This window comes from Miniopterus schreibersii (genome assembly GCF_964146895.1).
Source record: "Miniopterus schreibersii genome assembly, chromosome: 15".
NCBI lineage: Eukaryota > Metazoa > Chordata > Mammalia > Chiroptera > Miniopteridae > Miniopterus > Miniopterus schreibersii.
The window spans coordinates 23,937,128-23,951,279 of record NC_138115.1 but is presented as its reverse complement, the minus strand read 5'-3'; the positions used below and the strand labels follow the sequence as shown (position 1 = coordinate 23,951,279).

Genomic DNA, 14,152 nt, shown 5'->3' with positions numbered 1-14,152 from the left:
ACCAACTGCAATGTTTGAGCTCTTACCCACGGCTCTATTCTACATCTTTTTAAAAGGAGAATTGGAGAGGGTAGGGTTTCTCTTAAGTGTGAGTATGATCAGCAAGCTTGAAGATATTAAAAGAGTTGGCAAGAAGACAGCCATGGATCAAATGTCTTCAGGTTGTTGGAGAGGACTAGCATCCAGACTTCAGAGTATAAGGAAAGGACTCATTGGTGAAGTTGAATGTGGACCTTTGAGCTAACAAGTGGAATAGCAGGAGGAAATGGAAGGAGCAAAATGGAGAGTATTTTCTTAGTTCAGAGGAGTCCTGAGGTGTGTGTAGGTCAGGGACACTGAACACTGAAGGCAGTATCATCATGCAGCAGCCTAAGGCTTCAGACTCCTAGGCCTTCTGTAGGAGCACTGTGCATGAATAACTGCATACATGAACTATTCAGGGGCCTTACCTGTGAGTTGCTCTGCCACATCCTGACTATACCTGCTCATGTTTGATATGGGCCTTTGTGACTCACAAAGCCACTTTCATATCTTTATCTCATTTGAACCTAATACTAGGCTTTCAGCTATTTCACATTGAAGAATTTGCACTTCAGAGAGGCTCAATGGCTTGCTAACAGGAGACAAAACTGGGACCCCTAGACCACAGAGTTATTAGTAAGGAGTGAGTTGCTATAAGGGCAGCTCACCCTCCCTGAAACTGCTACATAGGAAATCCAACCCTTTTGGAAGTTGTGAAAAGGGGTAATTCCTTTGGCTTCTTTTCATGGAAAGGGTGGTGACATATTTGGTAACTGTAGAGGAGGGTACTGAGCATGTGTAGCTCGGCCCCTGCTGGGTTTCCTTTTGCTATCTGCCTACCCACCTTTGGAGGGGTATGTTCTGGTGCCATATGGTCAACTCTGTGTGCTGCTCTGTGCACTGTAGAGCAAGGCTCGTCATCAGACCTGGTACCTGGGTGGATACACATCTGATTCAGGGATATGTTGGCTTCTGACCCAAGCTGCATCCCCATATAGCTCTACCAGAACCAAAGCTGGCTCTCCTGCCAGACTCCTGTGTCTCTTTCACAGTTGGTTCTAAGCTTGGTTTGAAAAGGGAAGGGGCAGGGGTAAGAAGACAGTTACTTTTTTTGCTAATCCCCAAAGAGAGACTGGAATTCTCCCTTCTCCATGAAAGCTAAATTCCAACATAAGAACCAGAAAGATTTTACAGTTCCCTCAGTCCCAAGCCAAGAGAGGTTTTGTGCTTTGTGGTTTGGGGGTGGGGGAGTGGAGGGGACAAGAGAAGCAGAGGTCCGCTAAGTACTGGTTTTTTCATCTGCAGGTGAATGAGCAAATGAAGCTGATGGTGCTGGGGCAGGACTCCATCATGGTCACCTTTACCTCCCTGAATGAGACAGTAACACTCACTGTATCAGCCAACAACTGTCCCCACGGGGTAGGACACGATAAAAGGGTAAGGCAGAGCAGACCAGGCACCCAGGTTTGACCCCAGGGCATCTCAGAATGTCTTGCTACTCTATATCTCAATGCCATTGCGCCTCCTACCCTGCCCCCCTCCACATACACACACACACACACACGCACACGCACACGCACACACACCCTTATACTCCACACAAGGCCCTCCCTCTTTCTCTGCCTAATGGATTTCTACTCATCATTCATTGACTGACCTTAATACCTTCTCTCTGAAATTCTGTCAGTAAGGAGTCTTTTAGTGTGACAGAATCCAATGCAGACTGGCTTAAGCATGAAAAGAGACTATATTGGCTCAGTAAACTGAAGTCTAAATAGGCAGCTTCAGGCATGACTAGATCTAGGCCCTCAACTGATTCCATCAGATCTCTCTGCCTCTTGGCTCTGCTTTTTTATTTTTGGGTTTATGATCAGGGAGTTTCTCTCCTTACGGTGACAAGATAGTCATTAGCATCTCTGTGCTCATTATTCTACCAGCTTTGGTCTCCCCAGGGGAACAGGGGCTTCTGTTTCTTAAGTGCTCCAGTAGAAGTGCCAATATCAATGTCATTGGCTCTATTGGATGCCCAGGCCTGGAATGTTCCCTGTGGCCAGGAGTGTGTGTTGCTGTCACTGACCAGGCTCAGCTGTCGTGTCCATCCTGGGAGCCACGGGGTGCGATCAGCTTCAGGTGTAATACCTGGGCAAAGGATGACGCAGGAGTGTTTTCCAAAAGGAAAATCACGGTGCTGTTACCCGAAGACGAAGAGATGATGCTGGACAGAATAACTGCCAACTCTGTCACCCCCTTATTCATCTCAGGTAGAGTCTACCTCTCCCTCTCCTGGGCCCTCCCAGACGTGACTCACCTCCATTCTAGCCCTCCTTTATTTACAGCCAGTCTTCTCCACCCAATTGGGGATTCCCTGTGATTTTCACTGATGCCTATTGCCCCAGGGCCCAGCACAAGGACTGCTTCAAATTAAGGACTTACTAAATATTTGTTGGGTGGTGAGAAAACAGCAAAGACTGGAAGCTCAATTCTCCCATTCTCTGTGTCTGTATACTACCGTGGGCCTGGTGGCGAGTCACCATGGTGGAGAAGATGGAGAGGACGAAGGGGACACAGCCCTGATTCCTGTAGAGCTTACCATCCAGAGGAGAGCAGTTGGCATACGCGTGAGACGGGGTGTCCCGGGCTCGGCGATGGAGCAGGCCGTGTGCGTTGCGCACAGGGCACTTTGCTGGGATTGGCTCACTCAGGAAGGCTCCGTGAAGTAGGAACAGGAGGACCCACCTCCCAGTTTGCCCAGAGGCAACCCCTGTTTACACGTCAGCCTGGAGGAATTATTAATAGCATATGGAAAGCATCCCCTTTCACTCTCAAAAGTATCTTAGTTTGGATGATCAAATTATATGGTCACCCTGAACGAGCTTTTGTTCTGTGGGGGCACTTGCTGCCACATACCACAGGTTCATAGACTCTCAGAGCTGACGGAGCTCATAAGGAGCAGCTTGCCTAGCACCCTCACTTTACATGGAGACAGGCGTTTGTTAGGGGCCCATGTTATCTGAACCAGATAACAAAGAACACCCGTGTTTCTCCTGGGAAAGTGTTGCACCTGTTATTTTCCATGCATTTGCATTTCATCAGCGTTTCATTAATTCATTAGCTAATTCGATAACCATTTATTAGCACCTGCAGTGTGCCAAGTTGGCTGCTGGGGATGTAGAAATAAGAGAAGTCTCACTCCCTCTAGTCTCTGAAATACTTTTCATCTAATGGTGGAAAGGCAAAATCATCAGCACCTGTTGTATTCCAGCTTGAATGGGCACAGGGCACCAGAGAGAGGGACTCTGAGGGAGTCTCACATTTTGGGACAGCATGGATGGACCTGGAGAGTTTATGCTAAGTGAAATAAGCCAGCCAGAGAAAGACAAATACCATATGGTTTCACTTATATGTGAAATCTAATGAACAAAATAGAAACAGACTCATAGACAGAAAACAGACTGACAGCTGTCAGAGGGGAGACAGGAGGCTGGGTGAAAAAGGTAAAGGGATTAAGCAAAAAAACGAACTCAACTCATAGACACAGACAGCAGTGTGGCGATTACCAGAGGGAAAGGGGGTAGAGGGAGGTAGAGGAGAGTAAAGGGGGGAAAAGGGGTGACAAAAAGAGACTTGACTTTGGATGGTGAACACACAATAAAGTATACAGATGATATATTATAGAATTGTACACTTGAAACCTATATAATTTTATTAACCAATGTCACCCCAATAAATTCAATAAAAACTTTAAAATAAATAAAACTCATTGTTAAGTGACTAAGTATATATGAGGTCACATGTCTATGTTTCTCGATAATCTTTTTTGACTGTGTAAAAAAATGTGCGTTTACTTATCCAAGGTAATAGATATCAGAAAATTATTCTTTCCCATAAAATTACAGTAATGCTTTGTTTGCCTGGCAGCCTCTTGTCTGGTAATTTCTGAAGTCCGGAGTACAGCTGAGAACCAGGACATAAGGAGCTAAAGACCACCATGAACAGCCAAGATAAATCACTCTAAGTCCGTAAACTAAACATGCCCACCAGGCCTAGGAAAGCCCCTTTGTAATTCAAGACTGATTTTTTTTTCTTACCTAAATGTAACCTTAGTATAAACTACAACTAGAAATCCAGAGCTGTGATGTCCAGTATGATAACTACTAGTTGCAAATGGCTATTGAGCACTTGCAATGTGACAAGTCCAAAGGAAATGGGCCGTAAGTGAAAATACATACTGCATTACCAAGTCAGTATAAAGAGACAATATAAAAGTTTTCATTAATTATTGATTTTGGTTCCATGTTGAAATAATCATACTTGTTATATAGTGAGGTATATAACTGTTATTTAAATTAGTTCTACCTTTTAAGAACATTTTTTTAATCCTCACTTGATGTTTTTCCCATTTTTTTTAGTTTTTTTTTTAGAGAAAGTGGAAGGGAGGGGAGGGTGGGGCGGAGAGAGAGACCTGGGCCAGGGATTGAACCTGCAGCCTGTATGTACCCTTGACCGGGAATCAGCCCTTCAGTGCGTGGGCCGATGCTCTATCCACTGAACCACACTAGCCAGGGCTTAAGAACATTTTTAACGTAGCTACAGGAATGTTTCAGACTGCTCATGTGGCTCACATAATATTTCTCCCAGACTGTGTGGATCTAGGAGGCGGACTCTTTGTAAAGGAAGTGCCCAGAGGCACTGACAGTGCAATGGAGGCTGGAGAGTTATTGAAAAGGCATCGTAACTCAAAAGAGCATAACCGTCTGGGGACATTTAGCATAGGGATAAACAGACATTAAAACAGTTTCTGAAAACAGTACTGATTCTGACAATGGTCATTGATGTTGACCAAGAAGATTGACTTGCCAAAAGCATCCAGGTCATAACCCCTACTGTTTGAGAGCACAGGGAGGTGTGGTATATTACAACTCTCTAATCAGACAACAGCAAATGAAGAAAGATTAGATTTATCGTAGGTAACAGGATTTCCAAACGTTGACCTTAACTGCCAAGTTAAGCATCTCAGAATATTTTTACATGAAATCCTTGAGGCTCAGAAAATTGTCTCCTTTTGGATTCTTAGATCATGAGAGCTGCAAGAAGCCCTTGAGAAAATTTGCTGAGTGAGGGGGCTGGCAAAAAGCCTCAGCTAGGATGAGGCCATGGGGCCTTGGGAATGCAAGGCCTCAGTTTCCCCATCTGTATCATGATGCAGGGTCCACCCAGCTTTCACACACTGCCATCCTGGGACCTTTACAACCCATTCAACTCCGTCCTGTGTGTGTGTGTGTGTTTGGGGCTAGTTTCCACTCATCAGCAAAATCCATGGCAGTCTAAGAAAGCTGAAGGTGGGGGGTAGGGTGGCGCCCTCCCTCAAAGTCCCTGTCCCTGGGAAGCTTGTTAAATGGCTTCCCCAGACACCTATCTCCCTGGAAGAAGAGCGACAGGCAGAATGGCAGTTCCATCTTTTACGGCCCTGCGGCCTGGCTCCTCACTAAATATTTCTATCAAGGCAGCACTTTGGAAGCGAGGCAGTGCCTCAATTTAAATGCTTTATTAGCCCAGAGTGCCGCCTCAAATCCTTTTTGGAAGCAGGCTGGGTATAAATTACAAATAAATAAATAAAATTAGCCCAGAAGCAGCAGCTGGGGCCAGCAGTTGGAAGGATGGTTGAGGTTTTGCCATTAATTGGGCATCCTTTACAGAAGTCCTGCCTGCAGGGTAAAGAAGGACATGTGGGCTGACTTCATTGTTCAGAAAACCTGTCCACTGCCCACCCCGCTCTCTCCACCTGAGGCTTCAATTCCACAGAAGAAAAACCTTTTTCACACCTCCTCTGTGTTAAGTGAGACATGTAGAAAGCATGTTTCCTGCCTTTAAGGGGCTGACCGAGTTAAGGATAAAGAAGGTAAAAAATAACCAGGACCCAGGGCAGAAAGGACAGGAATGGGCAAATGGGCAAGTTTAGCATGGAGAGCAATTGCTGCTGGCTAAGAAAATCGGCAAAGGCTTCCTGGAGGAAAAGTGAAACCCTGACTGCCGCTAATGCTGGGACCTGAGCCTGGTTCTGCAGCACCATTTTGATGCTCTGGCAGAGGGAGCCGTTGAACTGCAGGGCAGCCCCAGCAATTGCCTCACCACCCAACAGCGGGCCCCAGAGCCAGAATGGCCCTTCAAGGTGACCCAGAATTGAGACAGGAGGCCTGAGCCTTTGTGCTCACAGGTACCAGTCAATCTATGAAACCCCGGCTAAGGGCGGTATTTCAGCTGAGATGCCCTGGCAGCTGGAGGGAGGAAGAGGGATCTAGGAGGTGCATACTGAGGAGGACTGGCTCCAAAGAGGCCTTTATCCATCACCATTCATAATGCAACAAATATTAATTGAACACCTTCCACGTGGTGGGCACTCCGACACAAAGGAGACCAAGGCTCAGCCCCTGCCCTCTAGGAGCTTGTAGTTCAGTGGGGGAGACAGGCTCGGATACATTCAATTACTTCATAAAGGGCTAACCTGCTCTCAGGCTGCGTGATGATGGGGATCCAAGGCAAGGAACAGTTCTGCCCAGTAGAATCAGGGAAAAACCTCCAAGCAGGGGACATTTGGGGCAGGTTGGGTTGGTGTGCAGGAATTCACTGGGCTGAGGGGAGGAGACGATGTCCTAGGCAGAGGGGACAGCACATTCTCGAAGTCAGAGCAAGGCCTGGTTGTCACTGATCTTGGCAGGCAGCCCCTGGCAGAACAGGTGACAATGCCCTCCCCTTGGCCTCTCTCTAGATGTTCCACAAGATCAGCAGCCTGGACGACAAGCTGTCTAAGATGAGCCGAGCCCTGGCAGAGATCAAGAGGCGGTTTCAGAAGGCAGTGTCTCAGTTCATGAATTCTGTCTTACTGGCGGCAGGTAAGGGGGCAGAAAGGTGGGTCACAGCATATCTGATGGCTTCCAAATCCTGAGTTACCTGCAGGTCGTCTCCAAGGACAGCTTGACAGGGCTTGACAGGGAGATTTCCCCATTGGTAGATGGGATTACTGGACTCAGAGCGCTGAAGGGACTTGCTCAAGGCCATGCAGCTAATAATGGTGACCTTCGCCACCTTCGATTTTTGAGCGCTCTCCCATGTGTCTTGAATGTCTCCATGTGACTATCTTATTTTCCTGGGCCTCGTCATCTTTCCGTATGTCTCTCTGTCCCCACCCAGCACCTGCTTCACCTTTTGGCTCCATCTATTAAATTGCCCACCATCCATTTGCAGCCCCATTCCTCTCTCCTTGTTGTGGAAGATCTCAGCAGAGGAGAAAAAAGCAGCCACCTCACCAGGCTGTCCAGGGCCTGCGTGGGTAGCCTCAGGAAACCCTTCCACACCTGGACTCTTCCCACTGATGACGAACCCGTGGACAAAAGAACATTGACACTGCCCCACCCCATGCCACTCCATGCAACCCCCTGGCTGGGCATGGAAGGGCTGTGCTCCCCTCATGGCATCCCTGGGGTATTTCCCCTCATCCCTCAAGACTCAGATCATGTGCCCCTTCTCTGGAAAGCCTTCCCTGATTACCCCAGCAGAATGGGACACACTCTCCTCTGGGCTCCACAGCTCTTTATGTGTGCTCTTAATTATAAATCTTACTACCTAGCATAGTGAATATTTCTGTTTGCGTATCCCTCATATACTGCCACTAGGAGTTTCCAGAGGCAGGAACCCTGTTTTGGGTTGTCTGTCTATGCCCAGCACCCAGCATTCAATAGATGGTAAGCGAATGAAGAAATGGGAGCTCCTGGCCTCAGAAGTTTTCCAGTCTAGTAGGAAAGGAAAGTAAGAATACAGATAAATGCAATGTAACAAAGAAAGTAGATGGAAATGACTTAAATCTGGAGACACAGGGAACAGCATTCTCAGGGAAGGGAACAGAATGGATGCATTGTGTACCCAGTCTCTATACTGAGTGCTGTGGAGGACACAAAGCTGATTGAAACACAGGCCTCTTGGGAGAAGAGGGATCTAAGAGGGACCCAGCATTTACTGGTCCACTAACTGTATTAGAGTTAGAGCACTGTGCCAGACTACAGAGGGCAGGCAACCCAGCAGGAGAATCTACAAGAGTGAAGGAGTGGAGAGGGAGATGAGCTGAAGGGTGCCCACATGCAGAGCCTCACAGCAGGGAGGTAAGGCCAGGCCAAGAGGGAGAGTAACAGCGTGTCTTCTGTTAACAGGCCTGGTCACCATAGAATATACAGTAAGGGAATCGTCAGAAATAAGTCGAACCAGAATGAAATCCTGGCCCTTTCTCGAGCGGAGCACCAAGCCAAGTGTATACTCAGAAGGCCTTCCATCACGATATCAGTCAGCCCCACACGAATCCTTGATTGGAGAGTCTTTGAAAGAAGATCCTGTGTCTGCTCCTGTGAGCCCCACTAGGAAAAAGACCATCAAGATCCGTGCCAAAGCCCTGGTCACACCCAGGTAGGCTTGGGCCTTCATTTCCTCCAACTTCCGTGTGTCAGATGCTGTGATGGGTAGTGGACACACAATGGTGAAGAAAATAGATGAGGCCCCTCCCTCTTGGAGTTAGAATTCTCAGGATGGGGCAATTATCTCATTAGAAGATAAACACATGAATAACTGAAGTCATTTAGATAGTGAGAAGGCTAGGAAGAAAATAAATCAGTGTAATGGGTTAGAGCAGAGGTTGGCAATTTAGGGCCATGTGCAAATCTGGTTCTGCTGCCTGCCTTTTTTATGGGTGAGCTCAGAATGGTTTCATGTATTTAAATGCTTGGGGAGAAATCAAAAGAAGAATTTCTCATGATACGCGAAATGATATGAAATTTGAATATCAGATCAATAAGTATGTATAAATCAAGGGTCACATTCTGGACTTTCTGTTTTGTTCCCTATTATCTTATTATAGCTTTACCAATACCAAATTGTCTTATTACAGCTTTATAGTAAGTACTGATATACAGCAGAGTAAGTACTCAGACTGTGTTCTAAATTGTTTTGCTGTTCTTGGCCCTTTACATTTCCATATAATTTTAGAATCATCCTATCAATTTAAAAAAAAGGCCCTGCCCTAGCTGGGTGGCTCAGTTGGTTGGAACATTGTCCGAGTCAGGGCACATAGCTGGGTTTCAGGCTCGATCCCTGGTAGGGGGAATGCAGGAGGCAACCAATCGATGCTACACTCTCACATTGATGTTTCTCTCTCTCTCCCCTCTCTCTAAAAATCAATTATCTATTTTTTTAAATAAAGAAAAAATATCACAACAGTCTGCTGGGCAGAGAATAGACTGAAGAGGGGCCAGGGGAGATAGCAGAAGATCTGTTAGGAGGCACTTACAGGCATCCAGGCAAGAAATGATGGAGGCTTGGACCATGTTAATGGGAGTGGGGGGACAGGAAATGTGGTTGGACTCTGGATCTTTCTTGAATGGAGAGCAGACAGACTTGCTAGTAGGTTGGATAGAATATGGGGTGTGAGAGAAAGGAGTTGAGGATGATTGCAAAGCTTCCGTTGAATGGATGAATGATTGAGTCACTTGTTAACTGCATTTTGCACCTGAGGAAACCGAGGCCCGGAGAAGTTAGGGGACCCATTCAAGGCGGTGCTGCATGTGGTGGCGGAGGCCAGGCTAGAACTGCCTGCAGCCTAGGCCCCACAGCAGCGGGCCTCTGTCCGTGCGGGCAGGGCCCACTGAGCGCCTGCCCACTTGCTCCTTGCAGAGGGAAGAGCCAGGAGGTGCGCAGCCCCACCGGGTGGGCAGCCTCACCCTCTGACTGCCCGCTGGTGCTGCGGAAGCTCATCTGTAAGGAAGGCATCCATGCTGGCTGCAAGTGCATAGTGAAGCCACCCCTGGTGTCCGACCTGGAGCTGGAGCGCTTCCTGTCTGCGCCTCGCGACCCCAGCCAGGTGCTGGTGTTTGGGATCGTGTCTGGCCAGAGCCCCACCAGCACAGGAGAGCTCCAGTGGCTGCTCAGCACACTCTACAGTCACCGGCAGCAGGGCCGTGCCTCGCCCTGCGTCCAGGTGGGTTCTGGGCCCAGCAGAGGAGCCCCCAGTGTCTGGGGGTGGGGAGCCCCCGGGAGGGCTAGGGCTGGCCGAGCACCTGGCTGAGAGGCTCCCTCTCCACCTTGACACACGGCCCTCTTTCACTTCCCTTTCCCCGTGGGGCCTTTGCACACACTCTCCCTACTGTCTCCAGAACCAATGTCACCACATCAAGGTGGGTGCCTTTTCTGGCCTTGAGACAAATCAGCCCCCTGTTGTTTTCTCCCAGAGCTCTCACCACCACCGTGTGTGGTTATGTGCTGATGTATTTAGAGCAGAGCCACACTCACCCCGAGATCCTCAGGAGCACCCAACGTGGTGGGGCAGGAACTACAGCAAACCCCAATGGGGACCATGAAAGGACAGCTCTAGGTGGATAGGAGCAGGGGAGCAGAGGAACACCTCTCAAGGGCCTGGGAGGGCCCCCCAGGAGGAAAGGGTCTGGGTGGGTGGTGAGTGCTTCTGGCAGAGGCAGTGGCCTATGCCAAGGTAAGCAGAGGAAAGGCTGCTTGAGGTCCCAGTTCACTGTGGGTCAGTTAGTCAGGGGCATATGGAGCCCACCTGCCCTCCCTGCTCCAGAGGTAGCATCATCATCATCCTGAGGCAGCAACCATTCCAGCAGTTAGAACAGTTCAAGGGGTGGCCCTGTCCCCAGACCAACTGGAGCAGAGGATGCCACGTGAGCACAAGCACGCTGGTGCCTTCCTTCAAACCCTTTGTCCTGGTACCCTCTCAAATCTATTGTCTAGCCCTGTCTTCCTTTGGCTGCAGCCCCAGATTCTGAGGGTTTGTGTACACCCTGGGGACACCCTCTCAAGTCCCCCTCCCAGGAGTGCCACCTTCCTGACCCTGACGTACCCACCCTCGGACCTGAACTCCAGCCAGTGCCAGGAGCATGTCATTGGAACCCTTCCTGATGTATGAGACTAGGTAAAAGAAGGTTTTTGTCTAGTCTCATACATCAGAGCCACATATGTTTTAAACTTAGAGTTGACTTTAGTTTACTTCAGGGCTATTAATTGTTCACCAGTAATTATCCATAAGCACAGGAATGCATGGTAGTGCCCCACAGCCGTGAGCAGCATGAACAGGGCCAGGGCCTGGCCTGCGCTGGCTGAAGGCCATGGCAGATGGACAGGAGTGCAGGGAGCAGACCTGGAGGGTGGTTTCAGTTACCCTGACTCTGATTCCACCATTCAGGGTTTTAAAACAAACCTTCCCTGATGTTCTCTTGCTCTGATAGCTAGCACACCAGGTGTGGTTCTGGGTTTTACATTTTAAACTGGAAGTTCAGACAGGACAACTGGAGGCACCTGAAATAAAAGGCAAATAAAACCAGAAAGTATTGCATTGGCCATATTAATGGATCCATAGCATCCAGAAAGAAGGAGGAGAAAGAGACCAGCTTTGCCCAGCCGGGCGTGGCTTAGCAGTTGAGCGTCGACCTGGGATCCAGGTGATCAGGGTTCAGTTCCCTGTCAGGGCACATGCCCGGTTGCGGGCTAGGCAGCCGATCAATGACTCTCATCATTGATGTTTCTATCTCTCTCTCCCCCCCTCCTTTCCTCTCTCTGAAATCAATAAAGACATATTAAAAAAAAAAAAAAAAAGAAAGAAAGAAAGAGACCAGCTTTACTCTGGATTGACCAGGCCCTACCTCAAGGTTTGGGTTCAATTCAGTGGATTTAATGACTCTGAGGTGTCCAGAAGGCAGCCAGCAGGCGAATAGAGAGCAGAAGAATCCCGGAAATGGGTACACTAGGGAACACGGCTCTCACCTTCAAATCTCCACAGTTTCTCAGGCAGAGGAAACAAGGATGTCCCCTAAACTCTAGAGGGCCAGGCTAGTCGTGGATGTCACATGGTGAGGGCGATCATCTCCATGGCAGCTTTCACCAATAGAGGGCCCTAAGTGAATGTGGGGACATTCTCTGGGATGGCCATGGGAGGCGTGCATGGGGGGGGTGAACAGCCCCTTGAGTAGGAGTTGGGAGGGGATGTTGTATGGAGCCCCAGGACTCACTGAGAATGCGGGCATCTGAGAGCATCCTCTTGGCATGGGGGTGACAGGCATTCATTCTCTTGGCAGTGCCGGCATGACCCCTACCGCCTGCTGCGGTATGACCTGGACAGCCCCCTGCAGAAGGCCCCGCCCCTGCTGGTGAAGAAGTATGCTGTGATGCAGGGGATGGTTCTGGTGAGCCCGGCAGGGGACTCGCCACCCCTCGCTACCACCACCCCAGTCTCTATAGCCCTACCCCTGTGGAGTCACAGATGTGGGAGGAGGAAGATGGGGGGCCTGTGGGGTTCTCTCCCAGCCTGGCCTCCTGTCTCCACACTGACCCCGTGTGTCCCCCATCCCAAGTTCTCTTCATCTATTTGTTTATTTTAAATAACTTCATACTAGAAACATTGGATTGTAAAAATATATACAGGGTGGAGCTAAAGTAGGTTTACAGTTGTTCGTAAAAAATAATACAATAATTATTAAATAATAATACAAGAATAAACTGTGTTTCGTATACGCACAACTATAAACCTACTTTGCCCCACCCTGTGAATTCATTGTGGAAAATTTGGAAAATACAATTTAGAATATAGTTACTTCATCATATCACCCAGATTGCCCCATTTGTTACACAAGTGTGCACCGGCGCCTAATAGGTCAGTGCTGTGGGAGGCCATGGGCCACACCCATGCTAATATTTTGGTATCTGGCCTTTTCAGTCTTTTTCTGACTTTGGCGTCCTGCTTTTTAAATTAAAATGACATGCGCATTTCCCCATGTCATAAAATAGTTTATAACACCTGATTTTTAATCACTGTGTAAGAATCTATCATTTCGGTTTTTCTACCTGTGCTTTTTTTTTTTTTTAATAACAGCACTAATGAATATTCTTGCACAGAAATCTTTGGACAGTTCTCTACTTGCTGGAGACTGGCATTTAGAAGGTGGGAGCATGGAGAGCTGTAGGACAAGATCCCTGCCCTCAAGGGGCTCCCATCCCATGGGACCAGCTGATGAGCGTATCAGAGTGGGTTTGAGGCCAGCTGCCTTGGGGCTGAAGTTGCCCTTCTGGCCCCAGAGTTCTGGGAGGTCTTGTGTATAAAGTGACATTTGAGCTGGTCTGTCTGACAGGGGGGAGAGGCTGGGATTATGGGACTGGCCTCTGACCTATGGAGCCTAGACAAAGGACGGGCTTAGCCACACCTCGCTGGGTGACTTGGGAAGGGCAACACCCCTTCCCTGGCCACCAAAGTCCTGGATTCTGGCACAAGCTCTGAGAGCCTGTGGCACTGTCCTGAGGGTCAGTGCTGGCATGCTGATGGCCTCTTCCCTCAGTTTCCTTCCTCTCTGTCATCAGATGTTCGCTGGGGGAAAGCTCCTTTTTGGGGGCTGCGTTTTGAATGGATACGGCTTCAGCAAGCAGAATCTGCTGAAACAGATCTTCCAGGCTCGACAGGACTGCAAGATGGGCTACTTCCTGCCGGAGAATTACAAATTTAGGTAAAATGGGAAAAACTCGGACTGAGGAAGGATGGGTGGAGGGGAGGGAGGAGTCAAGGCACTACGAAGGGGCACTGGTGAGCCAAAGAGCAGTGAGGTGAGAGGGGGCAGAGATGGGGACACCATGGTCCCACCCGCAGTCCACAGTAGAAGCTGGCATGGGAGGACTTCGCAAGTAGGCAGGATGGGAATGAGAGCAGGCCGTGAGGGGGTGGACAAGGCCATGCTGTTTTCTTTGTGACACGCTTGGGAGAAGGGCCCTCTTGAACAGAGAGGGGGCCAGGATTGTTTGCCCAGTGCTGGTTTCTGTAGGAGAAATAATGGAGGCCGGCATTTGGGTAGGAGCCCCAGTGACACTCCCGCTTTTGTCCCATTGTACCCCACCCCATCCCATCCTTTGTGCGATCCAAGTCCTGCTTCTACTTTGTTTACCAGCAGGGCCACATAGATGAGGGTCATTCATGGAGTGATCTCAGGTCCTTGTAAAAGGCAGTGGGGTAGCCTGGCTGAGGTCTGCTTCTCGGCCTCTGGGTACTGGCTTTTCAACCAGGTGATGCCCATTGCTGAGCACAGCCTGGGCCCAGCTT

At 48.9% G+C, this 14,152-nt stretch overlaps 1 protein-coding gene across 1 annotated transcript in view; it reads left to right on the top strand.

Moving 5' to 3' along the window:
* The window catches only part of LOC308568092 (uncharacterized protein C3orf20), a 51,188-nt gene that overhangs the window by 31,096 nt on the left and 5,940 nt on the right, over positions 1-14,152 (top strand). The window contains exons 8-13 of the mRNA XM_081160539.1: positions 1,327-1,458; positions 6,788-6,911; positions 8,223-8,472; positions 9,733-10,036; positions 12,147-12,254; positions 13,423-13,565. Of these exons, the coding sequence (XP_081016665.1) occupies positions 1,327-1,458; positions 6,788-6,911; positions 8,223-8,472; positions 9,733-10,036; positions 12,147-12,254; positions 13,423-13,565 (1,061 nt within the window). The remainder of the gene's footprint in view (positions 1-1,326; positions 1,459-6,787; positions 6,912-8,222; positions 8,473-9,732; positions 10,037-12,146; positions 12,255-13,422; positions 13,566-14,152) is intronic.